This window comes from Pongo abelii, chromosome 17 (genome assembly GCF_028885655.2).
Source record: "Pongo abelii isolate AG06213 chromosome 17, NHGRI_mPonAbe1-v2.0_pri, whole genome shotgun sequence".
Taxonomy (NCBI): Eukaryota; Metazoa; Chordata; class Mammalia; order Primates; family Hominidae; genus Pongo; species Pongo abelii.
This window is the reverse complement of record NC_072002.2, coordinates 51,870,042-51,895,885: the sequence shown is the minus strand read 5'-3', so window position 1 is coordinate 51,895,885 and position 25,844 is coordinate 51,870,042. Positions and strand designations below refer to the sequence as shown.

General features: G+C 49.7%; 1 protein-coding gene across 45 annotated transcripts in view; it reads left to right on the top strand.

Moving 5' to 3' along the window:
* The first annotated feature begins 3,710 nt into the window (after positions 1–3,710).
* CELF4 (CUGBP Elav-like family member 4) overlaps positions 3,711–25,844 on the top strand; it is a 324,300-nt gene continuing 302,166 nt past the window's right edge. For 17 of the 45 annotated variants that reach the window (XM_024235766.3, XM_024235765.3, XM_024235764.3 and 14 more), the window contains exon 1: positions 3,714–4,395. In XM_024235766.3, coding sequence (XP_024091534.1) covers positions 4,110–4,395 — 286 coding nt within the window. In that variant the 5' untranslated portion in view covers positions 3,714–4,109. 45 annotated transcript variants of the gene reach the window in all.

Here is a 25,844-nt window from a genome sequence, read left to right as displayed (position 1 = left end):
CATGGCCAGGGATGCTAGTTCAGTGGGTGTCAGAGAGAAGACAGTGACCAGTGACAAGTGGCTCAGCTGGAGGGAAGCTGAGCCCAAAGAGGGCTCCCTCCCCTCCTTGAGGAATGAGAGAAGCAAAGGGAAGCGAAGGAACAGGAGGTATTGGCAAGGCCTGAGTAGCTAGCCCACCTGAACCTAATCCCCCACAGGACTTTCTAACACCCCTAAAGATGAATCAGCAACAAAATATAAACACCAAGCCCAGAGACAAAATGAGAAGCAATTGTTCCCAGCCCCGCTTCCATTTGCCAGCCTTCTCCCTCTCTCTCAGTGGATGAAATAATTGTGGCCATGAAGTGGCACTTAGAGGGAAAGTTTTAAATCTGCTTAAATGTCACAGTGAGTAATACTTTGCCCCGTCTTTGTCTAATTACATTTCTCTTTGATGATCTAAGGTTAAAAAAAATTTTAACTCAAGTCTTCCTAGAATATCAAGGGTGAGGATACCAAAGAGCCAACCTAATCATGTTTCATACTATTTTCTCAGGGGTCCTGCTCTTTTATTACATTAGTCTGAGACACCTGTCTGTGTTATTTTATCCCCAACACTCTACTATGGAGGAGAGGTAGGAGCCTAAGAGATCCAGATCTGCACCTTTAAGAGATCGATGCCTAAACAGAAGCTGCTTCTGCTGCTGTTTACACTGGGTAGCTCAGTTAGACACGACTTAGTGTCCTGGGGCAGGAGCTGGGAAGGAGGACATTTTGCCATATATCTGCCAGAAAGATGAGAGGTAAGGGTTGTGCCACCTGCTAAGGTGAGATAACCCAAATCCCAAATAATGCATCATCGGGTGGGAGAAAGGGGAGGGTGGGGATCTCTAAGGAAGAAGGAGCTCTCCACAGCTTTGAGTCCACAGATGAAGAGACACCAGGAGGGGCTGTGGTGCACAGGGCAGGGGAGCAGTCCTGGAGGGAACTGGCACTGCACAGAATGGAGGAGTCTTCATAGCATCTGAAATAGCCAGTGCCCCCTTTCATTAACAAGCCCACTCCCCGGCTCACTCCTGCCCAATCATTGCTTTTATTTATGTATTGGCTATTATTAATAACATGAATAATTAACCCCCTGTGAATAATTTACTTGGACCTAGGGGTGCCTTGGGTGGCAGGAAGAGGAGGGTGAACTTCAGTGACTCTCCCCTGAGCAGTTCCCTTCTTTTCCAGCTGCCCTTAGCTGGCCCCTTTCCCTTTCCGATGTCCGGGCTTTGCTTTCAGGGGTTGAGGGGCAAGGAGAGAAAAACAGACCTCGAGCAGGAATTTACTCTCCTAAACTCCCCTGTGATAGCAGAAAATACATGCCACTCAGCTGTAGGATCCTGGGTGCCATGTACCAGCACCACAGGATGATGTTGGAAGAGATATCTTGGACAGAGTTAATAGCCTCTGCTGATGTGTCTGTCCTAGGCGACCGGAAGGAGGAGGTCTCAACCTGGTAGGGACACACACATATATGCAGTGTGGATACACGCAGGGTCCGTGCACAGACCCACGCTGCATCCACACAAGCAGGCACACACGGCCAAACCACACACACAAACTCTCCAAGTGCTTAGCAGGGACTTGCCCCCCTTATCAGGGCACTTCAAAGGCACACCAAATACACAACCACCACATGGCAAAGGCTCTATATGTGAGTTTCTGTTCGAGTCATCTACTTGGTCGATTCTTAGACCAGCATATAACACCGGATAACGTAAGCCCGGGAAACCAAGTGACGAATTAACTGTACTTACACCCGATTCCAGCAAGCAAAGGCAGGAGAAGCTAAAATGAAAGGATGAAGTTCCACAGTCCTAAAAATCATACTTGCTCTTTGGTTTGGGCCCGGGATCCTCAGAGAGAGGCGTCCTGAGCGGACTCGAGGCCTGGGGCTGCGAACCTCGGGCCTCCGGGCCTCCTCCGGCGCTGGAGAGCTCCGTATTGTGCTTGTACCAAATGGGGTTGGCCTGGGTTTTCAGGCAGCTGGGGTCTCATTTCTTTAATTAAAATTGCAGCCATATCCTCTAGTAACGTAATGTAATCCGAGGGCAAGAAAAGAGAAACCGTGAAACCCGAAAGTGGCCAGCCGAGGGCCGGCGGGGGTTAGGCCAGCCGCTCCGCCGCCCCAGCTCCCCAGCCCCGCAGCCCGCGGGGGAGCGGGCGCGTTAATTTGCCAGGTTTCTGAAGCGAAGAGGCTGCCCTGAAAAAGCAAACATGAGAGAGGACGGGGTGCAGGTAAATATCATTAACGTGAAAATCTGCTACCCCAGCCAAGTTCACCACCAGTATTCACCCCTACAGGCGGGGCTGCTCGGACCCTGCTCCCGGCTCCGCGCCTGCCACTCCCTTTCCCGCGCAGCGGAGGTGCCAGCCCCAGTGGGCCTGGCGGGGAGTCCGGCGGGGTCTGGACCGGGCGGCTGGACCCCCGGTCCCCACGGCAGGAACGATTCAGCCTCGCACCTCGGGAGCTGTAGGTGCCGAAAACGAAACCCGCGGGGGCAGCGCACGCCGCGCGAGTCTCGGTCCGGCGGCAACCCAGATAGCGATTCAGGGGCTTTATTCTTTTGATGGTGATTAAAAAAAATTATTCTATTTGAACCCGTAAAGCAGACGAGGGCAACATCAAGCCATTCCCCGCGCTGGCTCACCGGCCACCGCGCCCAGCGCCTTCCTCCCCCTCCGGCGGGCGAGCGGGCAGGGGCGCCCGACTCCTACCTTCCTCCCGCCAGCCACCGGCGGACCAGCCGCGCTCTCCGGGGCGGGGGAGGCCGCCCGGGACGGGGACCCCCACCTTCCGCCTTCGGAGGCGGGCTGGGGCGGGGATCGGACCCCGAGTCTCTACTCCCCGTCCCTCTGCCCCTCGGCGCGGCCCGACAGCTCCCAGCCCCATCCTGGCAGGTGGCTTGGGTGGCGGTAGATGCCGGGCGGGAGGAAGATGTGGGGCTGCTCTGGCAGGTTGGGGGTGCGAGGAGGAAAAAAAACAGAGAAAGAGACACACAGAGAGACAGGGAGAGAGCGCGCGCGAGAGAGCTCTTGTCTATAGATTTATCCACATAATATATATTTATGTAGCTTTTTTTCTCTCGACACTGATGAATGCGCACTCGGATTCCCGGGCGGACTCCCTCCAAGCCGGCTCGCTTTTCTAGTCTAAATAAATAAATAAATAAAGCCAGATGGAAGAAAAAAGCGCCCATTCCACCTCCGCCGCCGCCCCGCCCGCCATCCCTGCCTTTGCTTCGCCCGCCTGGCGCCCTAATAGAGCATAGCTTGGTGGATAAAGCCCCCCTACATACCTACACGAAAATAAAAATCACTATTTTTAAAATACAAAAAGTTGCACCTGCTGCTATTACAAAAAGAACCCCCAAAAGGCAAAGAGAGGAGGCCGGCTGCCCGGCTCCTCACGGACACCAGCTCCCCGCGGCCGCCGGGCCCGGAATCTCAGCACCTCCCGAAGAGCCATGCGCCTGGCGCTATTTATAGCCGGGGGCCGTCTCGGACTGTACCACCGCCACGGCGCGGGGCCGCCGACGGGGGAGGTGCGGTGGGGCCGGCGCCGCCCCACGCCGCCCTGCCCCCGGCCGCCGCCCGCCGTGGCGCGGGCCCCCACAGCGCGCCCATTCCCGGCCCCCCGCGGCCTCCTCCGCGCGCGCACACTCGCCGCCCCCACCCCTGGTCTGGCTGGGAACTTGAACCGGTCCAGCCTGTTTAAACGGAAAGGACAGAGATCCTGTCTGTTCAATGTAAAAAAAAAAAAAAGAAAGAAAAAAAGAAAAAAAAATCAGATCAGACCGAGAGAGAGAGAGAGAGAGGAGAGAGAGAGGGAGAGAGAGAGGAGAGGGAGGGAGGGAGAGAGAGAGGGGGGAGAGCAGAGAGAGAGCGCGAGCGCGAGCGAGCGAGAGAAGAGGAGAAAGAGAGAGAGCAGAGAGCGAGCGGAGAGCGAGGTGTAGAGAAACCGAGGGGGAGAGAATCCGAGTGTGTGTATGCGTGTGCGTGTGTGAGCGCGAGCGAGCGAGCGAGAGAGAGGAGCGAGAGAGTGCGAGCGAGAAAGAATAAAAGGAAAGAAGATTTTCTCTATGTATATAAAGATGGCCACGTTAGCAAACGGACAGGCTGACAACGCGAGCCTCAGTACCAACGGGCTCGGCAGCAGCCCGGGCAGTGCCGGGCACATGAACGGATTAAGCCACAGCCCGGGGAACCCGTCGACCATTCCCATGAAGGACCACGATGCCATCAAGCTGTTCATTGGGCAGATCCCCCGCAACCTGGATGAGAAGGACCTCAAGCCCCTCTTCGAGGAGTTTGGCAAAATCTACGAGCTTACGGTTCTGAAGGACAGGTTCACAGGCATGCACAAAGGTGAGTACACCTTTCCCTCCCAACTTTGCCGGGGAGCAGGAGCGGGCGGGCGGAACGACCAGCCGGCCGGCGACTGACGAGCGGCGGACTAAGCGAGAGGAAGCCTCGGGCGGGCGCCGTGGAGGGAGGCGCTCGGGCAGCGGAGACCAGAGCTGGGGTGCGTGGGGAGCTGTTCGCTGGGGCAAGACTGGGTTTTGGGCGAGGTGCTGATAGGAACGATGCCATGGAGAGAGCGGCGGGCGCCGATGAAGAGAAAGAGAGAGGGGATCGAGGAGACGGGGCTTGGATTTTTGGGTACAGCGACCTGAAAGATTGGGATGGGGAAGGCTGCACCGGTCGAGCCCAGGACGCTGAGCGGACGCACTCGCGGGCGCCTGGCCGGCCGGGGACCGAGGGTGCTGTCCATCGCCGTGGTGCTGAAAATACTAAACGACATAGTCTCCTCATCCTTTGCTCCGGGTTAGAGTAGCAGGAGCGCAGCCGTCTAAAAGGGAGAGAGGTGACAAATTCAAAGAGATATTTTTATTTAAATGTAACAGTAAACTCTCCTTGTCGAGCTGTGTGCCTCAATAATCTGATTGTGGTGTGAGTGGTGGTGTGTGTTGGGGGTGGGGGGGGTGGATGTTTGAAAGAACCAGTGATAAAACCTAAGGCAAGAATTAGCAAGGAACCAGCCATCCCCTGGGTGGAGTAGGGGGTCTGGCAAGCCTGGATAGTCCCTTTCCCAGGAAAGCGGGGCTTTGGGAAAAAAATGTGTGCGAGATTTGCATTTTGAAAGGTGTACCCTAATTTATCCCAAACTCACCATGCAGAGAGCTTTATAGTACATTATTTCTCCCTTGAAGCGATCATTGCCAGTGAGTGCTTGGGGGAGGGGGAGACAGAATAATCAAAGAATTAAAACCCAGCAACTTTTTAGGAAAGTGGTCATGGGAATTGTCTGCAGCCTGCCTGTTTTCTCCTTGTTTTATTATCTTTAAAGCAGAGCCCCAAACGTGTTCAGTTGTAGAATGTGTGTGGGTGGCTGGTGGGTGACGAAATTAGCCCAGTGCTCCGCTTCCTAACAGTAATATATAGGATGTGCAGCGGGGATGAATCGGTGCTGGAGCTATGTGGGCAAGTTAAATGCTTTCTGAGAGAGATTGATCGCCAGGCAGGGAAGGAGCACGGGGCTAAGGAAGTTGTAGGGGATGTGTATGGATGTTCCGTTTTTAATAAACAGTAGTGTGGAGAGCCGCCGAAGATGCTGTTACAGCTGGTGGTTTTAAAGATGAAAACACACGCACACCCACCCCCACATAGAGAACAGCCTCATCCTTGGCCACAAATGGGCTATGGACACAGCTGATCCTCCAGCACATTAGGTGCAGAGCGCAGAGCTGTCTGGCTCTCTAAGCAGCAGCGATTTTCACTATCACAACCACCCTCTTTCTCCAGCCCTCCCTTCGTTCGAATACTAAACAGAGCTCCAAACTCTTCATAGTTGGAGTCCCAGAGAGCAGTTTTTATTGGCTTTAGCATCTTCCAGCTTGCCTGCTGAGGAGTAAATCTTAAAGTTAATGGCATGTTGAGTAACACAAAAACACAGCAGAATGGAAATATACTGGGTTTGTTGGGGTGGGGTGAGGGTGGGGGCTGTAATGGAGAGAGAAACCAACCTTTATCCAATATGGAGAAAATGTCTGTCTGTTCAGAAGAGAGATTGGAAAGGTGGAATGGGGAGGCAGGCTTCAAAATAATATTCGAAGAAAAAAAGAAAACACTTTCTTTTCCCTCCGTCCCTCTGAATTCAACCATATCTTTGTAGTTTTTCCCCTTCCAATCAAGCTTCCTAGAAGCTAATCAAGGTTTGTATCAAACCTTTGTTATTCTGAATGTCCTCATTTTAAAAAATAGTAATAATAAAAATTTTGAAAGCATAGGTAGGGAAGTCTTCTGCCCATCTTAATGATCAGTTTTTGTGGTGATTTAAGATTTTAAAGTTAAAAAAATCAGAACCCACTAGAGGCAAAAGACAGTTGTGAGGAGCTGAGCTTCATATGGCATCTGGATTAAAGTACTTTACTTGCTTCTTCATTTCAAATGAAGATAAACTTTAACAATATTCCTTGGTTTCTTTTCTACAATCCCTGATATCATCACTTTGTTTCTGATGTAATTTGGACTCTCTCATATAATAGCAAAGAAGTAGAATTTTCATCATTTGCATTAGGGAGGTAGAGAAGGTTATGATTATATATATAATATATACATAATACATATATTGCATATTATATATTATATATATATATATATATATATATATGTGGCCAGAATTCCTAGGACAAACAAAACTTCATTTTCTAAATAATTTATCCCCTAAACTGTCTCAGTCAGTGGCAAGCAGGCCCACTGGCTCCGGCATACTGAGTTCCTCGTCGCAGCTCACCCTTCAGAGCCTGAGCATATATTTTTCCCAGTGAAACTTCCTACCTCTCCATCCTTCTGATTTTTATAATTGAGGTTAGGCCACAATGTCCCTAACAGTGCTTGCAAGCTCTCAGAGAGTTGAATAAATGAGACCGTTTCCAAGGTCTGGTTTATTCAGTCCTAGAAGAGTTTAAACTCCTTCTTCGGTGATGCAGCCTGATTTATTAGCTAATTCTCATAAAATAAGCCTCCGGACACCTTAAAAAATTACTCGCTTGCCATTGGTGATTAATTACTGTTAAGTCAGAAAGCATGATGAGGCTTGAGGAATGAGGATTACATTTGGTTTCTAGATTTCCCCATCTCTAAATTGACAACATAAGGTTAGGGATAGAATCATGCCTTTGTTAAGCCTGGTTTCTAGGCATATTTGTGCCTCTTGCTCTCCCCTTCCTTAATTTCTAACTTCTAATGAATCATACAGGATAAAATTGAGAGACACAGGACACTGGCCTCCAGTTTGGATGTCATGTTTATTTTATTGGCAAAAAAAAAAAAAAAAGAAGGAAAAGGAAAAGAAGTAAAAACTAAATTAAACACATGAGGTTTCAGGTGGGTCTCCATTTGTTGGCCATCTGCCATTTCAGATATCTAAAGAAGGAAGGAGTTCTAAGGGTTAATGGAATACCTGCCATGCGTAGAGTGCACCTTAAAAGGCAATTACTCCAGTCAAATTGGGAGTCTGTGGAGGAGGGAGTGGGTGGGTGTTGTGGAGCAAACCCAGCCATATCAGAGAAAGGCTTTTGGGCTGGGGAGGCAGCAAAGAGCAGCTGTGGACTGGGGTGATTACCGTAAAGGTAAATTTACCCCCTGGAGGCCAGAAAGCAATTGGGGAGAGGGGTATCTGGGTGCTAGGCAGAGAGAGAAAGGAAGAAAAAAGCCCAGAATTAAAATTCAAAGAAACAACACCCAAGGAAGAAAACCGAGTTTAATGCAAACTCTCCCGACCAACTCAGAGTCTTTTCTCCCCCATTAGAGCACTTTGGGAAAGATTGTTTTTCCAGGCTCCAAAGAGAAAGACATTGTACTATTAATTAAAGAGAAAAGAGATGAATTCCTCGGGTAGCAGCAGAAGTGAGCTGAGGGCCAATTTTACCCCTTTTTGTAGAATTTTTCTACCCTGGAGAAGGGAACAGGTCACCCAGTAGTCCAATTCTTCCTTTCTCTCATTTTTAATTTATTTCTCTTTTCTTCTTTTCATTTCCTGTAGAACAAAAAGAGGCAGTGGCTGAAGACACATATACGCACACATACCCATGCTTGTTAACACTCACATACACAGTGGATCACACATGAAGAAATCAGCAATCCATTCATAACTTTAGTCCTGTCTAGCTTGATGGGAGGAAGCAAAGACTGAGTTACTGGGAGATATAAAGACTAGTGCTCTCTGGATAGCCATATTATAATGCATTATCTTTGAAGTCATTTAAGTCCAGTTTAAGTGGTATTTAGTATAATATTTATGAATTAATGTAATCTAAACATAGGGCTGTCCCCAAAGGTTTAAACAGCCTTTACTACTGATGTGTGCTTGTTCCCAGAGCCTACGATGCATTTTAATCTAAACAGCCAAGTCCACATCATAGTCCCTCTTGTTATCCAGTCAGAACAGATCTGTGCCTGGGTAACCACTCTGCTTTGAGGTTTTCTCTGCTGCATGGAGGAAAATCTACTCTACTGGCAGCCTGGGGGGCTCTCAGCCCAGGAGCCACAGCTGCAGGGATTTCAGTCCCTCATACTTCCACACTACATCCAGAAGGGTGGGGACAGAGCAATAGAATCTTCTGTGGATTTAACTCCAGAGAGTGTATCATTTTAAAATATACTCACCACCACATGCACAATCTTCTATTTCAACTATACCTGAATAGGAAATGCCTAAAGCCCCTTGATTTGGGGTTTAGCTGTGAGAAAGAGGAAGGACGGGGATATGAATATGTTTTGGTGATTTGTGACCATCTTCATAAAATTATGTCTTGTATTTGTGTTTAAGATATAATAATTCTCAGAACACTGAATTTCCACTGCTTGACTTTACCCAAGATGGTTCGTTGTTTTGTGGGGTTTTGGGTGTTTTTTTTCTGCTGTAGACAGGTGATTTAAACTGTGAGGCTCTATGTGATTTCCATTTTCAAATGAGTCTAAGAGACAGTGCAGCTGAAGTATTAGCATGGGCATGAGCTCAATTAAGATGAACTTTTTTTAATTACTTTGAAAAATAAAAATTCAGTTCTGTCCAGGGGAAAAGACTGGCAGAATGGCTGGGTACACACCAACAGCTTTTAAAAGAAAGATTTGCCTTATCAGAGACAGGGAAAACTGAATAGCCATAATCAGAAAACAAGAAAAGCATTTTTTAAAAAAACAAGTTTCACCAAAGAAAATGATCAATAGCAATCATTACAAACCTAAAGAATATCAAAGCAACAATCACCATTAAAACAAACTCCAAATTCCAGATGTTGATAAGTGTCCTACTTAAGAGCAAAGAAAAATATTGGGAAATGATTAGCTTATTTGAGAGACTGATGGTTATTTGCTGCTTATGCATAATTTCATTTGTCTTTTAAACAGACTTCCTTGGAATCAACAAACACAGAGATAAATTAACATGCACGTATGCACGTATATGTTTTCATGTGCAAGCATGACTAAGCACATCCCACACATGTGGAAACCAGGGCTGGCCTAGATTTCAGTGCAATTCAACAGGGAGATGTTAACAACCTCCCTCCCATCCCCAAGCACACACAGTTTTAATGGGAATTCTAGACTGGGTTGAAATAACCCCCTTGGTATACTTTCACTCCCTTCATCACCTGCTCCAATTGGCTGGATGTTTGTGGCCTCTCAAACACAACAAAATGAAATCTTTTCTTGAATGAAATCATAGCCATAAAACAACGCAAAGGAAAACAATGACAAAACTGCCTGCCATCACTATGCCCCCTACACACTCATGTAGTAAAGTTCTGAGTTCTATCAGGGAGCTTGTGTCCTAGGGCATTCCCACTGCCCAGTGATCTTGCCACACTCCAGCAACTTGATCATGGCCATTATCATCACTAATAGTAGCATCTTCCTCCTCATTATTACAGCATCTATATCAGGAGGGAAGAGGGGCTTCTGAGCGAGGCTTTGGAAGATATCCAAGACATCACCTTTTTGCTTGAGAAAAGAGCTGGTCTCAACTTTGCCTCTGTCCAGGGCTCACACCTTCCATGTCATCAGGAGAGAGTCAGTTTCCAAATTGACCCAGGAGGGATCTCACCTAAAGAGAATCTGGGATAAGTAGACTCTACAGGACAGAAATGCAACAGAGAATAAGGCCCAAGGTTGCAGGTAGAGAAAAAAAAGTGAAAGTTGTAGGGTCAAAATGCCAGCTAGAAGCTGGGAGTGCCCGTTTACAGTGGCTGAAACCACAGCAGCTCTTGAACTTGGAAGGGAAATCCCATGTGACATGCAGAGAGAAGAGCTAAAGGGTGTGAAAACCTATGTGTCTGTGGGTAGGAGGAGGGAAGATGCTACAGCTTGTGTGGGTGTTGGAGTGAGCATGTGTGTGTGCATACACACACACAGGGAAGAGATGACAGATGCAAGTGGCATGGAGATGATGTTAGGGACAGTTTAATCTTGCAAGGCTATATGCAGGATCAGGGAGAAGGGTGATGGAGAAAAGGAGAAAATCTGGAAAGAATGATGCTGTCCTCATCATTACATACATGATCCACCTCAGAACTCCTGGCTTGGATTTGTCAATGATCCAAGTCCCAGTGTGAAGGTGTGCTTTTTGTTTTATCTGCCTGATATCCCCATCCAGAAGTCCTGGTTTGGAGGAGGGGTCCATCCTCATTCCCCACCCATCACCCTTTTAAGGCTGGCCTGCTTCTGTTCACCCACTGACTCATTTTAGCAATGACCTTCCATCTGGAATCTGAGTGGCCAGCCGCAGCTAATTCCCTTCACCCACTGCATTTCCCACCTTACTCACTGCCCCTTGGTATTCCAGGCTACTTTCCTTTTATAGTGTTCACACACACACACACACACACACATGCCCTGACAGCTCAGTCAAGTCAGGCCCTCCAAGCAGAATACTGCATTTTACCTAAATCCAAGCAGGGCGTGGCAGGGAGCCGGTTGCCCTCCTTTTGGGCTCTCTATAACAAGAGCAGAAAATCCACTCCTTTCACCTCTTCTTTTCCTGCAGGCCTTTAGATACACAGCCTCTCCAAGAATCGCAGAAAGCATCCAGTCCTACCCAAACAGCCTAGGGGAGTAGAATAGAGCCCCCCCTCCCCGCCTCCCACAATTTGACTGAAGCCCTTTCATCATCCTTCCTCTCCTTTTCTGTCTTCTCTGACATTTAAGATATCCACCCAAACCCCAAAGTGGGGCCTGAAGAAGGAGATAAGTGTTCCATTCGGCAATATTAGATAAGTTAAAGGTACCAGGACAGAAAAAAAAAAAAAAAAAAACTGTTACAGGGGTAGTAAAAGCTGCAGAGGAATTTCCAGTGTTTATGTACTTGCCCTGAGAGCTTCCTCCATCTCCACCCATCAAGTTCCCCATAGCCCTAGGTGGGTATAAAGCCCAAGCCACAGCCCTACCCACAGGAACCAAGAAGGAAGCCAAGTAGGAAGCCCAAGGTGATTGCCTTGATTTTTGAATCCTCAAAAGTAGAAGGGGAATTAGTGAGGCATGGTGGTGCAAGCCTGTAGTCCCAGCTACTCAGGAGGCTGAGGCGGGAGGATCACTTGAGCCTGGGTGGTGGAGGTTGCAGTGAGTGGAGATTGCACCACTGCACTCCAGCCTGAGCAGCAGAGTGAGACCCGGTCTCAAAAAAAAAAAAAAAAAAAAGTAAAAGGAATGTTTTCAAGACCATCCATTTACAGGGTTTCTCCCCTTCTACTTGTTCCACATTTGGTTTCTCTTATCCTTCCTTGTATCTCTTCTCTAGCATGAGCTGATAGAGGATTTCAAACAGAGTGATTCCCCACAGCTCAGCTCAGGAACAAATCCTATGTGGCCATCTGCAAGATGGAAATAAATGGGTGCCCTCATGGAGACAGACATAGTCCTGCTTCTGTGGGGAGAGAACAGCCAAAAATATTGATTAAACTCAAGAAAAAAATTGATAATGAACTGGCCTCCTACAAGAGCTTAATTGACAGCGACTTCCGAAGGCCGGCTCTGGACAATGCATAAACTGACCGCGATGTTACTTTATTGCAATGCACTCTGCTTTAATTAATTATCACCTTTGTTAAGAGTGGCTACAGATCAAAGGTTTCTAGATACTTAACACATCTTTCAAACAAAGCCCTGATGTATTAGGCTATTCCACAGCTGGCCAGCAAGGCAAGCTAGCTTCCCATTTTCTTCCCTCTTAGCTGTTGGCTTCCTCCTCTTTGTTAAAGACAAACAATCCTTTCTGCAGAGCCACTGTGTCCAAGGACCGGGATTGTGAGAACTGTTGTCCACCGAGGGCAGGGTGCTGCAGTTCAGCAGCTGTTCCTAAAATTACACAACTTGGTTCACCCTTGAATCGATCTGACTGAAATGGGGAGTATCAGCAGAAGAAAACGGAGTTTGTAGAAACACAAAAGGGGGATGCGCATATGCACGTGCACAAGTGACTATGTGCACATCCACATAAATATTATGGGATCAATACATTTCACATCCGCTGCCCACACCTCTTAACTTCTCCCTCCCATCTCTTGAGCACCTGTGCCACTGTCGTATTTCACACTGAGAAATGCTCGCAGCTGAAGCATGCATAGATGATGCTGTATTGAACCAAGTCATTGTTTGGATTTAGTTGTGGAGTCTTGGTGCCCACTGAAGGATGGTCCTCACCTGGGGTATGTAGTGCCTAAAGAAGCCACTTCTTAAGACGTGACAGGAACCTCACTCTCTAGAGTCCCCAAAACCTACAAACTGACAGGTGACTTAGTTGAAAGCAACCCTTGGAGTCATTCTAGGCAGACTTGAATGCCATACGTGGCTGTTTGTTCATTATTCTAATTTAATGATGCAGTCACACCTAATTAATCCATGTCTGGTTTATTCATACACTATGTCTGAGGATCCAAAAGATCTTTCCAGCTAGCCAGTTTCCCTTTACAGGGACAAGCAAGGGGGCATCCCTGACAAGTGAGGCTGTCTGAGTTCAAACAGGATGGGATCACTGTAGACCGAGCTGATAGAGGCTACTGACCCTGACACCACGTTCCATGCAGGTAGGCATGACAGCAGCCACAGAGATGCACAGCAATGAGGTCTGTGTGACCATGCACGAACACACACAAGCACAAAAAGCATGCCTTCTACTACAAACCTATACAAACCCATTCCCTCTAAAAGTTAAAGGGCCACATCTCACCATGTAATCAATCAGGCCTGCTGGCATGCCAGGCTTTCATATGATTGGAAGTTTTGGTGCAGAAGATTGAGAGCCTGAGCTCAGTAAACTTCCCTTCTCTGGTCTTTAGAAAGTAGAGCTGAATTAACTGTTGCCACTGCACAGATAAAGAGACTGAGGCTGAGAGTAGCATATGCCCAAAGTCGAGACTGAGGCTGAGAGTAGCGTATGCCCAAAGTCAAGCCTGCGGCATGGCCTTCAGCGCACTTCCCAGTGGCTGGTTCTGGCCAGACTGCTCCCAGTGAGTGCTGTTTCTTGCCTGGCAGGTAAATTGAGAGAATGAGGCATCAACCTAATAATATCCTTATAAAGCCAAGCCTCCTTGCGCAAGTCCTCGGAGACAAGAGGCATCTAAAGATCAAACGCTACATCACAGTGTATTTGTAGGAACTCTCTGATTCTGCTACCTCCCTATAATGCTGTAATTGACTATTTGATCAGCTCTAAAAGGGACGGTGTTCAAAACAGACTCACACACACACACACTCATACACACACTCACACGCACACTTACGTACACGTGAACACGCTCACATACACACACACATACATTCACCACACAAGCATATGCGCACACATTCTTTTGCATACCACATGCCACGGTACCCACACCAGTTCATGCAACAAAGGTCAATTTTCACAGGAGATGCTTGAAGGTGAGTGAAAAGCATACACCTAAGATTATACGTGCCCTTCCAGTAATGGGCTTATCAATACCTCTTAAAGCAATGTGACAGCCAGCCCAGAGTGATTCAGTTGTGTGGACAAAGGTCAGCATATAGATATCCATTATTAATAATATCAATATCTTGGTTGACCAATGTAACCAGAAACTGTATCATGTCGCTGTTGATGGGTGAGGCTGGGAGGACTCCACAGCGATAGCCGGAAATTATGCCCATGTAAAATTAATCATATTGACTGGTTCTAAGAATATACAGCGAGGCGAAGATCTTGGGAGAGCTTGTCATGGTGGGAGAGGGGGTCCTTGTTCCCAGAGGCTTTATGGTTTTGAACTCCTGCAAGGAGACCGGGGAAACAGAGGCGTCCCTGAGTGACTGGTGGGAACACTCTCCCTCATCCGGCCTTTGCTTTTCAACAGGGTGGGGTGGAGGAGAGGTGTACTCTGAACAGGAAAAGAAGGAAATAAGATCCCCTAACCATTATGCATCCAGCATATCCACATCTTTCTGTCAAATCAATACTTGGCTTGGCTTGGTCTCACCGGATGAGGCACGGAAAGCATGCTTGTCCCGCTGTGTGAAGAGGTCTCTCTCCAAAGGGGTGGCATGAGCCTGAAGCTACATCCCATTCCCGGGATGGGATATACTGGCTCCAGGAGATGCCAGTGTGCACTCTGCAGCCTGGGTATCCCGGGAGGAAAGGAAAGGCCCCCAATCATATCAATCACTGTGATTAAATTCTTGGGATCAGCACAGCCAGGGTGCTGCCCTGTCAGCATTGCTGGTAGGGTGGGAATATCTTGGACTTCAGAAAGCCATTTCTCACTGAGGCTTACTTTCAGCCCCAGTGAGTGAGAAGGAAAGCCTTTGCATCCTTCCAAAGGAAGGCTTGGAATTCTCTTGGGGCAGTCCTGTACTCCTCACTCTCTTGCTTATAAGAACCCTGTCTCAGGACGTCCCTGGCCTTTCTTGGCAGCCATAGATAACACCTAGAAGGATGTCCTGGGGAAGAAGTGAAAAGGAGAGAACCCCCGTGTCTGGGCGCTCCTCAGAATGGAAAGAGGGCAGTAAGGAAGTGTCTCTGGTGACAGCCAAAGGCCCAACTGGCTTTTTGATCATTCTCTGTTTCCAGAGTCGTCAAGGCAACTGAAAGGGAGACTGCCTTAGAGTCCAGGCCCCATGGTGGGCGTGATGATGAATAAGAAAGGGGCTACTAAGATGGGGAGCGGGGGATGCCTTTGATTTTAAAGGAGGGCAAGTAAATGGGGCCTGTCACTGGGATGGGAGATGGAGCTGCTTGAGGTACGGTGCTCCCCTTCTCATAAGAAACAGCTCAGGCCCCAGTTGACCAGCCACATCCCACCCTCCTTTGATTTGCTCTCCCACTTACCCAGGGTCATCAAGAGGCAAGAAGGTCCCCTGGCCTCTGCACAGTCAGGGTCCCACCCAGGTGCTCACACCCAGCCTACGGGACAAAGAGCCCTGCGGGTCACTGCCGCTCCCTCCCCAGTGCACACAAGCCAGCCTTCCTTGCAGAGCCCCAGCCCCCGAGGCTGCCCCAGACAGTTCCCAGGCCTCCGGACTCGCTCCCATCCCTGCCCAGGCTGGGCACAGCCTCAGAGGGTATATGGGGAGTGTGGGTTCCGGCACCAGCATTCAGTCCTCCACCCAAAGTGTCCTCTCCCCTCCTCGGCCACAAGACCTGGCTCTAGGTAGCTCTAGGGAGAACAGCATACAGCCCAGAAGCTAGACCACTTCTTTACACCTTTTTCATAGCTGGGGAGGCAGCCCCTAAATTGTGTGTGAGGGGAGGGTTCCTCTTTCCTCCAGCTGTCGCCTGCCCTCTGACGGTGAGACGAAGAACTTCTTACACACACACTGCGGGCCCCAGTCTGAATTGCCCGGCTCCTGCAGCAGCCCACGCCCGGCCTCACCCTAGGAGCTCCAACCCAAACCTCTCCCACACCCTACCCCTTACCCCGGCCAGTGTTGGCTGCTCCTTCTGCACAGCAGCTCCCTGCGCGGGTCAGGGACTCTCCAGGTCATTTCCCTCACTTGACAAGCCAGGCCTGAGCCTGGAACACCAGCAAAACAGGGACCACAAAGCCAGAGAGGAGGATCAGAAAACCTAAAAAGTATTGTCATTTCTGTATCCATGTGAGTTTTGTTTCATTTCAAAAATTAATAATTACAGTCTATGATTTAGTATCATTTTTATTCTTAATTCCATATGTTGGGGACTTGTTAGCAAAGCACCAGAATCTTTTGCATACTTAGGGCCTGACATGGGTCCAACTCCTAACTGCTGTGTCCTGGAACTTCTGCAAAGGAATCTCCAAATGTCCCCCATAAGACGCTACGTGTGATGAAATGGATGGGCCTGGGTGGAGATCCCACAGATTAGTGATCAATTGGTACACTCACCACCCAGGTCCAGCTGAGGCCCCAGTAGAGCAACTTAAGCCCAGTTTATCATCAGAGTGACAAAGACACAGAGTAGGACTGGCTTATTTTCAGGCTCATTTTCTTATCCAATTAAAAAAAAATCTTTTTATTGAAAAACAGGACCTTCATCTGTACTGTCATCTTGACTATTTCAATAAGCAAATGATTACATTTATTTTAGAGTAAATTATGTTGCCATTCTGTTGGGCAAGTTTGGAAATCTGGAATGAGGAACAAACGGCGAAGCCTGGGACCCAGCGGCTGAGTTGGGTCCCCAGGGAAAAGAGAGGAACAGCAAGTTAAAAGGTGATGTCTCGGTGCGGGAAAAGCACGTTGTTGAGCTGTGGTGAATGACTACTGGGCAGATCAGGTCGCAACAGCAGCTCAGGCCTTAGAGCAAGAGATCACACTCCTGAAGGGCTGACCAGCCACACACCAGCTGCAGAGGATGCGCTTCCTCCAGGAGACCCCAGCTGAGATACGTGGGAAGCCAGGCAGGAAGGGCCAAACATGCAGGCTGAACCATCCAGCTGGAGCCAGCAGAAAGCCAGGCTCCTGTACCCTTTGTGTTCAAGTTCAAGACCCCCATCTGCCCCTTATGCCATCACCAGGGCTTTGGTTTATTTCTCCCTTAGTTTCTCAAGTTTCTCAGCAAAACATTAACTTGGAATGTTTTGACCTTGTCTTGGCTGAGCCAGTGATTAAGAGGGCTAGTCCGCAGCAGAGGCCACACAGCCAGGAGGAGAGCACCCCGGCAGACCAGCCAAGGCTGGAGGAGGGGCCTGCTGGGGCGGGAGTTGGGGAGTCACTGAACCAACTGCCGTTGACTTCTGGGATGCCCCAACCCCTCTCGACACTCACCCTCATCATGCAGAGGCAGGTTTCTGCACAGCAGGGAGTTGGCAGGAAATTATAGGCTGTGGCGGGACATACCATGGCCCCCTGCAGGAAAGCCCCTGGGTCTGATAGGGGAGACATAGGCCTCCCTCATGGAGGTGCAGATTCATGTCCAATTCAGGTGCCCTGAGTGTCAGGCTCTGTTCCGACAAAGTGGGGGACCCGCTTTCACTGCCACAAGATAACCTGAGATGTGATAGAAGACAGCAACCCCACAAACATAAAACCGTCCCGTGTAAATGCCCTGTTGCAGGGGGATGTGGGAACCCCCGAAAGATGACTAATCAGGTATGGGCACTGGCTCTGAGCCAGATTCCCACATAGAGAAGGACGGCATAAGCCCAGCCTGGCAGATGGGAACGGGACAGAGCAGGAGGGCTGGAGAGCTGACAAGTCGGGGAGTTGTGTTTTGTTTCTTTCCATTGTGTTTTGTTTTTGTCCCTCTGCAATGAAGTCTCATTCTCAGAATGGTGGACAAAGGAATTTCTCATTTTGAATAAATCTGGACCTGCCGCCAGCCTGGCTGAGCGAGAATCAGTCAGGAGTGGGTGGGTGTGTTGCTGTTACTCTGAAGAAGTCAGTGATACATGCTGAACCTGCCAGGGCTGTCCTCACCTGCTTTGGGTCTGCAGTGTCCTTCAGCTGTCCCAGTTGCAGCCCACTTGGGCTGAGAAATTACTCATGGAATATTTAAACCCGTGGCCATGTTTGCTGTCACCAAGGTAGGCGTCCAGATTGTCCCCACAGACTCACTCAGCTGAACGTCCTGAGCAATACACTATAGGGTTCCAGGGGCTGGAATCTGCCCGCACCCTCGCCCTTCCTCTGCTCCTGCCCCCAGCACAGGAGTGGCTGGATGGCAGCCAGGCCATGGGGATGAAGCTGAGGACAGAGTTTCCTGGGGTGACACTGGTCTTGTAGCTGGAAAAATATTGCCAGGTCCCAGGAAGAACTGCCCCCATTGTGGACAGCACACCTGGGCAACGTCCTGAGCAGACGTTTTTTACTGCAGGAAAACAGTGGAATGGGCATACTTCTCCCATCTCTGGAAGAGAAACTCAGCCCAGGGGGGCAGTCATGGCTGAGGTGGCCTTTGGGGCTGGCTCTTTAGGGGAGGGAGATTCCCCTCTTATAGGCCTTCCACAGACCACAATGCTGGCATCCTCCTGACCCCAGGGATTTCTCAGGGGAGAACAGAACTGGGCTCAGTCATAGAGCTGGAGTGACTAAAAAACTCAGTTCCCTGGAGGGATATGGACATCACTAGTGTTGGTCTTCCAGTACCCTCCGAGTTCCCAGTCATCCAGCCTCTACACTCCCCACCCCAAGTCCAAACCCCAACCCCCAGGCCACCAAACCAGGACTGAGGGCTCTCAAGCAACGGTACCCAACCAAAAGTGACCTCCTTTTCCTATCATTTCTATACCTTGCCCCTTGCTGGTCTGACGAATCAAACTGGGCAGATGTGTCCCTGGCGGCTAATGGACATTAATGTGTTACCATCTCTGTTGCCACGTGCCTTTTAACAGGGACCTTTTAGAGCCCAGTCCTTAACCCAAAGAAATGTCTCTAATCAGGGGGAATTTTCTGGCACAGGCCAGGCCAGAGGGAGCTAGCGTGAGGCAGGAACGCCTCTGTCTACTGGGAGGCAGCAGAGGTCTGCCCGGCCTCGAGCTCTGTTGCCCAGGCAGAACTCCACCTCTCCTGCTGCAGCAGAGAGGGACCCAGGCAGCCAGCGGATGGGCTGATCTCTTTGCTGGGCTCCAGTGGGGCCTGCGGATCACAGAGGCTGCCATGCCAAAGGTTTAATCAAATATTAAACATGGTCCGTAAACTTAAACCAACATCATATCTGGAACACCACGTCCCTCCTTAAGAGTGCCTAGCTCTGGGGAAGTTTCAGCTTAGCTTGGCCTGGGTGCAGGGCAGCGGCTTCTTGGTTCATGCTCCCTTGGGGGCAGGAAAAAGGAGAGGCAGGCAGGGACCATGGCAGGGGTGGGACGTGTGGCTTTCCTCCTCCATTCTATTATTCATTTCCCCTGATTTTTATCTAATCTCTCCCTGATTGTCCTGGTGAAACTTAATAGACAAAGTGAATTTTTATTACATCATCAATATAATCTCCAGCTAATCAGCAGACACAGGGGCCACTGCAAGCCCTATAGCTCCTCATCTGGCTTCATCAATAGTAGGAACAATCACTGCCAAGCTCAACTCTTCCTGCTCCTCCTGAGAGGCCCCTCTCCCTGCTGAGCCCCCTCCCCAGACCTATTCTTGGGGTTTCTTTCTTCCCACGGATCCCCCCCACCGCCACCCATTGGACCGCATTGCCAGTTGATGGAGATATCTTCCCCATTAGTATTTTTAGTTTTCTTCCTCCCAGCTTCAGCTGTTAAAATCACAAATCTGGGGCTTGTGTTTCGAATGCCAAAATAGCCTAATGTCGACTGATTTTGATTCTACTTTTCTCTGAGCTGGGGATATGATATGTCATAAGATATTATATAATTGTATGGATCACAGGACATACTATCAACCACATTATATACCAGATTAAGTGATATGTTATACTGCATATATATAACCTATATATAAAAGTGTTTTGGTCATTTAAAGTTGAACCATGCATCTTGTGCACTGTACCATAGAAGTTAAATAATGTATTTTATTTATATTATAGTATGCCTTCTATTTATATAGCATTTTAATCTGTAAAATACTTTCTTATATAGTACCTCTTTTTATCCCTATTGCAACCAGGTACAGTTGGTATCTTTTTTATAAAGAAAAATGAAAAAGAGATCATGAAGGAAAATTACAACCTGGTCAAATCCTGCCAGGATACGGCAGAATGGCTCGGCTCAGGATGTGTGCCAGCAAGGCAGGGAAGGGGTCACCAGTGAATCAGGGCTGCGGGGCAGCCCCTGGCCAAAGGGCAACCTTCGTTCAACGAGTACGAGTTTTTTTCCCTGTCTCAAACCTGCCCAAAGTTAAATGTACAAATGAGTGCACCCCTTCCAAGGCCTCTTGCTGTGAGACTAGGCCCATACAGTAACAGGAGGCTGCCTTCTCCTCTGTTCTCCAGGGTCCTGGTCATACTGCTCTAGGATGGTTTGGATTTCAGAAAAATAGCAAATGCTACTTACAGTCAAATCCTTTAAATAAAGTGAGTGATGAGGCTAATAAATCTGGCTTTGGGCACCCACAACAGCGTAGACTGTTTGGGAGAAGGGTAGTCTGCTTCCTGCAGACAACCAGGACCAGCTCTGGGAGTGACTGGCCCCGCTTCACCGGTCACCCCTCTGATTCCTGAGGGGAGGGCTGTTTCCACGCATCTGTTCAGCGGATGGTCCGCATGTGTCTGGGGCTCATGCACAGGCCCCTCCAGCTTGGCCCTGATCGTTCAGGGAGGCCTGAATGTTGCAGGGCTCCTGGGGGTAGGCAGTGTTTCATGCCTTGGACACTGTCTGCTGCAGAGGTAGCTGGCACACCAAGGATGTACTCCATGTAGGAGCCACTTGCCTGGGTCCTTGCCCTACCCTGTCTCTGGCTCCCACACGGACCAGTGTCCTCACATCCTTGCTCAGAGCCTGGGCCTTCTGCTCTCACATCACTGCAGCAACACCTGCTCAACCCATTGCTTAGGGTCATTGTGAGGATCACATGAGAAGGGAAAATATGGTGTAAAAGTTAAAATGTCCAGGGTCACTGTCATGCATTAAGGGCCAGCACCCTTATCAGCACTCCTATCAGCTCTGAGGGTCTGGCTCACTCTCGGAAACAGCACATAAGGGGCGGCACAAAGGCCCGAGGATGGGTGGGAAGGGATATTGGCAATGCACCTACTACGTGACAGTGACACACACACAGCCTATCACTTGTTTTATCTCACCACATCCTCGTGACAAAGCTTCGACAGAGCTGTCACTGTGCCCCTTTGAATGCCAAAGAAATGGAAACTCGGAGAGCAGTAACTCGACTGAGGTTGGATACACCCAGATTGGTCATATGCTCAAGCCGGCCACGCTTCCTTGACTGCATGCTCCCTTTATGGAAGTAAATAAAAAGATCATCTCTTACATCTCCCTCATTTCGCAGGTGGGAAAACTGAAGCCCTGGGACATTACTGGCTAATGTTTTCTGAAATTATCACACATTGTCTTGTATGGAGGATCTGAAAAAACACACACACACACAGAGATGTGTACACATTTATGGAAACAAAGAGATAACTCACACAGACACACCCTCATACAGATACACACATACATAGAGATTCAAAAATCAGTACACACAGACACACATAGGAACACACTCAGAAACAGGCATTCATATAGATACTCATACATGCAAGCACACACACACACTCAAAAATGCAGATACATTCACAAACACATTCGTAGACACACACATATAGAAACATTCTGGCACCCATAAGGAAGTGCACATAGAGATACACACACGGACCCAGATACATACCCTCACACAGACACACATACTCACATACCACTCCTTAAAGACAAAGCTTAATTAACCGCAAGGCCAGAGACACAATTTATCCACCTTACTTTTTAGCAAGAAGAAGTAAAAGCAGCTGGTTTGGAGAGAGAGATGACAGGGGCCCAGCTTGGAAGGGAGGCGGGAACACAGGGGCCCCATAAAGGCTGCGGCCAAATCCTCATTAGAAGTCAACAAATAAACAGAAGGCATTTGCTGAGAGCACTCCCCCTGCAATCTCCGTTCTGCGTCAACCCGCAGGATCTTGGCCAAATTTCTGGTCATCTAACCAAGACTAAAGGCAGGACCTGGAGAAATTTTGGGCAGGCCTTCCAAGAGCCACCCAGCCCCAGGCACTGGCTATAGACAGCTCCCATGTAGGTAAGGGGAGGCCTGTGAGCAGAAGAGGCAGCCTCCAGGGAGTGGCAACTGGGAAGGAAGGAGAGGAGCAGGGTAGGTCTACAGCCGCAGCCTCTCCTGGAGACCAGCATTCAGGCCACCTCCGGCTGTGGCTGAGTGAGAAAGAAGGTTTTTGTACACCCAGCCCTCAGCTGTCCAAGCCTGCTCCAGCCTTGGGGGGCTCCTGTTGGCTCATGGGAGCACATTTGGAAGATAAGGTGGTCCTGCTCAGCTGTATTAAGAGAATACACACACACACATGCACGCGCCACACACACACACACACACACACACACTAAGCAAAGGGTTAATGGTTGTGAGGAGTTCGCCAGGGAACAGGAAACCTATGGTTTTCTTTTCTTTAAAATAAAATCCTGAGGATCCAGGAATGACTTCTCTGTTTCCCCCATCTGCTGGATAAACTGACCATTTGGAAGTTGAGTCTGTCCCGGGATGATGGGGCAGTCTGCTTTTGCAGTACTGACTTGAGCTACATGTGCTGGACAGGAGAGAAGAGGGGTTGTCACTGGAGGTACTGCATGTGTTGCCCTGTCCTGCATAGACAAACTGTGCCAGCCAGCCGCAAGGAGTGAGGTTTGGTGGACACCTCTGGGGACTATGGCACAGAGCAGGCTGTGGTGTGTCTGCTAGAGGTGTGCCATGTAGATTCATGTTGTAGACATGGGTTTTGTATTTACACTGCATCCTGTGGATCTGCTGGAGCACGCACGTGTGTGTTGGTGCTGTGTGGGTCAGTGTGTGTCACGTGTGGGAGAGCTGTGTTTTCTACGCTGTTCTGCAAAGAGAGGGGAGGATGCCCAGAGGGCTGTCTTCATTCCTCCCAGGCTGCAAAGCTCCCTTATCCTGGGACTTGCTATCTGGCAGAGCCCCGCCCTTTCCCTCCCAGCTCAGGGTCCAGGGGTACCCCACACCAGGACCACATCTGTCCACAGCCTGAATGAAGTGCTCTGAGTCTGACCAGGATTCTGGAATCGGGAGCATTTTACTGCAGCTGCAGTGAGAACTGTGTGTGTATGTGTGTGCATACAAGTGTGTGGGTGCAAGTATGTAGTGTGCGTGTGTGCACCTGCCCACACACCACTTCCAAGTGAGTACACGCCAATCCCGGCCTGTGAGACCTGGGCGAGGAGATGAGGAGATGTGTGGACGTGTATGCTCATACATGCTGAGTGTATGCAAGTGTGTGTGGGCTGTGACGGGCTCGGGTGGGCCAATTTTTAGTGACAGATTGTGTGTACGTCTATGACTACAGTTTCTACCAAGTGCATGTAAAAAACAGAAGAGATGAGTCCAACTCCCTGGGTGGGCACGCCTGCAGTTCTCTGCAAATGTGTGTGAGCGTGGGTGTCTTTTTGAGGGGCCTCTGGCCAGTTGTAGGGGAGGAGTGTGGGAAAAGTATGTGGGGAGAAAGGGCTCCGCACACGTGTGGTTGTGGGCAACCTAGTTGGGTGGGACGCTAAGTCAGACAGTGTCCTCCAGAGACCTCGCCACTTTCTTGGATGCACGGCTGGGCCATCTGTGGCATCTTCTCACATTCTGCCCACAGATTCCCTGGGAGACCGGAAGAAGAGGGGGTCAGCTCCCCAGAAGGTAGCCCTGAGGTCTCTTCTTGGAGACAGCTGCAAGTGCAGGGCCGTGTGTGTGCGTGTGTGTGTGTGTGTGTATGCACACACATGCATATGAGAGTGAGAGAGAGAGCCGGGGCAGCCACAGGAAAAGAGAGGCCCCTGCCCCACTGCCTCCATCCAGGCTTGAGCAGATGGTGCTCAGACCTGACCAGCGAGGCCAGAGGCAGCACTTGGAAGCAACGTGTCCTGAGGGAAGGGCCAGAGTGGGGCCCAGGGAGATGCTGTCTGGCTAAATGCATTTCTGCTCTCCTGGGCCTGTCCTTCTGTCCAGAAACACAGAACTCCTGAGCCTAGCCCATGTGTCCAGCTACAGAAGTTTTTTTTCTCTTTGCCTCATCTCTGGGCCCCCTGGAGGCTGAATTCAGCTACTTGGGGTGAAGGCACAAAAGCCAGACCATCCCCAAGCCTGGCCCCAGCCCACCTCTGGCTCCAGCATGAGTCATTTTGCTACTAGGCAGCAGGAGGAAGGCCAGTCCTACCTGCCCAGGAGTCCTGGGATCTCAGGCACAGATCTGGTGGTTACCCATTTGCTCATCTGGAGGCCCCGCCACTCTTTCCCCTGAGGACACTACCCCCTCCTCACACCCAGGCTGTGTGCTTTGCCCAATGCATCTGCAGTAAGCTGCTGTTGGGCACTGGTGCCCTTATTATGCCCGGTCTTCCTGCAGCTGAGGCCAGACCCTGACCCTTCTCAGCCTCTCCCAGAACACATGTATCAGAATCTTCTGGGATTCTGGTGGGAAACGAAGCTCCTGACCTCAACCCCACACTTTTGAATTCCCTGAGGATGAGGCAAAGGAATCTGCAAGTTGGAAAGCAGCTTTAGGGGTCTCCATGCATGTCACGTTGCCTGTCCCTGGAGCCCCAGGATCAGCTGCCTGCCCAAGTTGTCAACAATGCTGTGGCTTCCTCAGGCCTCAACCAGACACCCTCCTGAGTATCCCCTAACTTTCTGTGGCTTGCCTCATGGCCCCTGGGGCTCAGCTTTCTTCCTCGGGGGAATGACAGCCTACATTTTTGGAACCATCTGCTTATGCTATAAAACCGATTCCTTAGGCTGTTGTTATAACTGTCATAACAGACATGTCTTCCCCACTTGTAGGAAGTGGATCCCAATCTCACACTCTTAAATTCTCATCCTCACGTAGTTACACATGCACAGATATACTTACACACATACATACGTACAAGCACACACACGTACCCACATACAGGCCAGCCAACTCCTCTGGTGACATATTACGTGCAAGTTCTTTGTTTTCAATGGTGAAGCTATTCTGTGCCCAGCTGTGAAGTCATTCCCCTGCTCAGCACCTCACACAGCTTCCCAGCCCCTCCCAGAGTCCATTCAGTGGGGAGTGGAGGCTTTGAAAGCAGCGCAAGGGCCATGCAATGCACAGCACTGAGGTCCAGCCCCGCAGCTCCGCTGACAAGCTGTGTGAGTTGGACAAATCCCTTTACCTACTGGTCGACCTCAATCTCCCTGTCTAGCAAATGGGAATTTATATCCTGCCTAGATGAGCTGCTTGTGAACGTGGAACGCAGTGATTTCGGTGGAGCATCTGACAGTGCCTGAAACATGGTGAGCCTGAGATAATTGTAGCTGTTGAACAAATGAAAAAAAAAAAGGAAGTAAAAGAGTTCACGACCTAGGACATCCCTGGCCTTGCCGCCCTTGCCCTTACCTCAGCCCTCCCTTCCTGGGAGGTAAGTTGCACCTCTGCACCTCTGCTCAAGCTGTTCCCCCACCTGGGGTACCCTCTTCACTCCTGCTTCCCCCAAGCCAAGGCCTGCTTCTCTGGACAGACCACGCCGAGCCTCCTCCAGGAAGCCTCTAACTGCTGCAGCCCCATCAATCTCTCAGAGTCCCCCAAGCTTCAGCCTCCCTGGAGCTTCAGCCTCCCTGCCCAGCGGCACAGACCATGTAGTAGCCTCTCTCATTCATCTAGAGGGAAGGGAGGGGCCATTAATTGGTCCCCA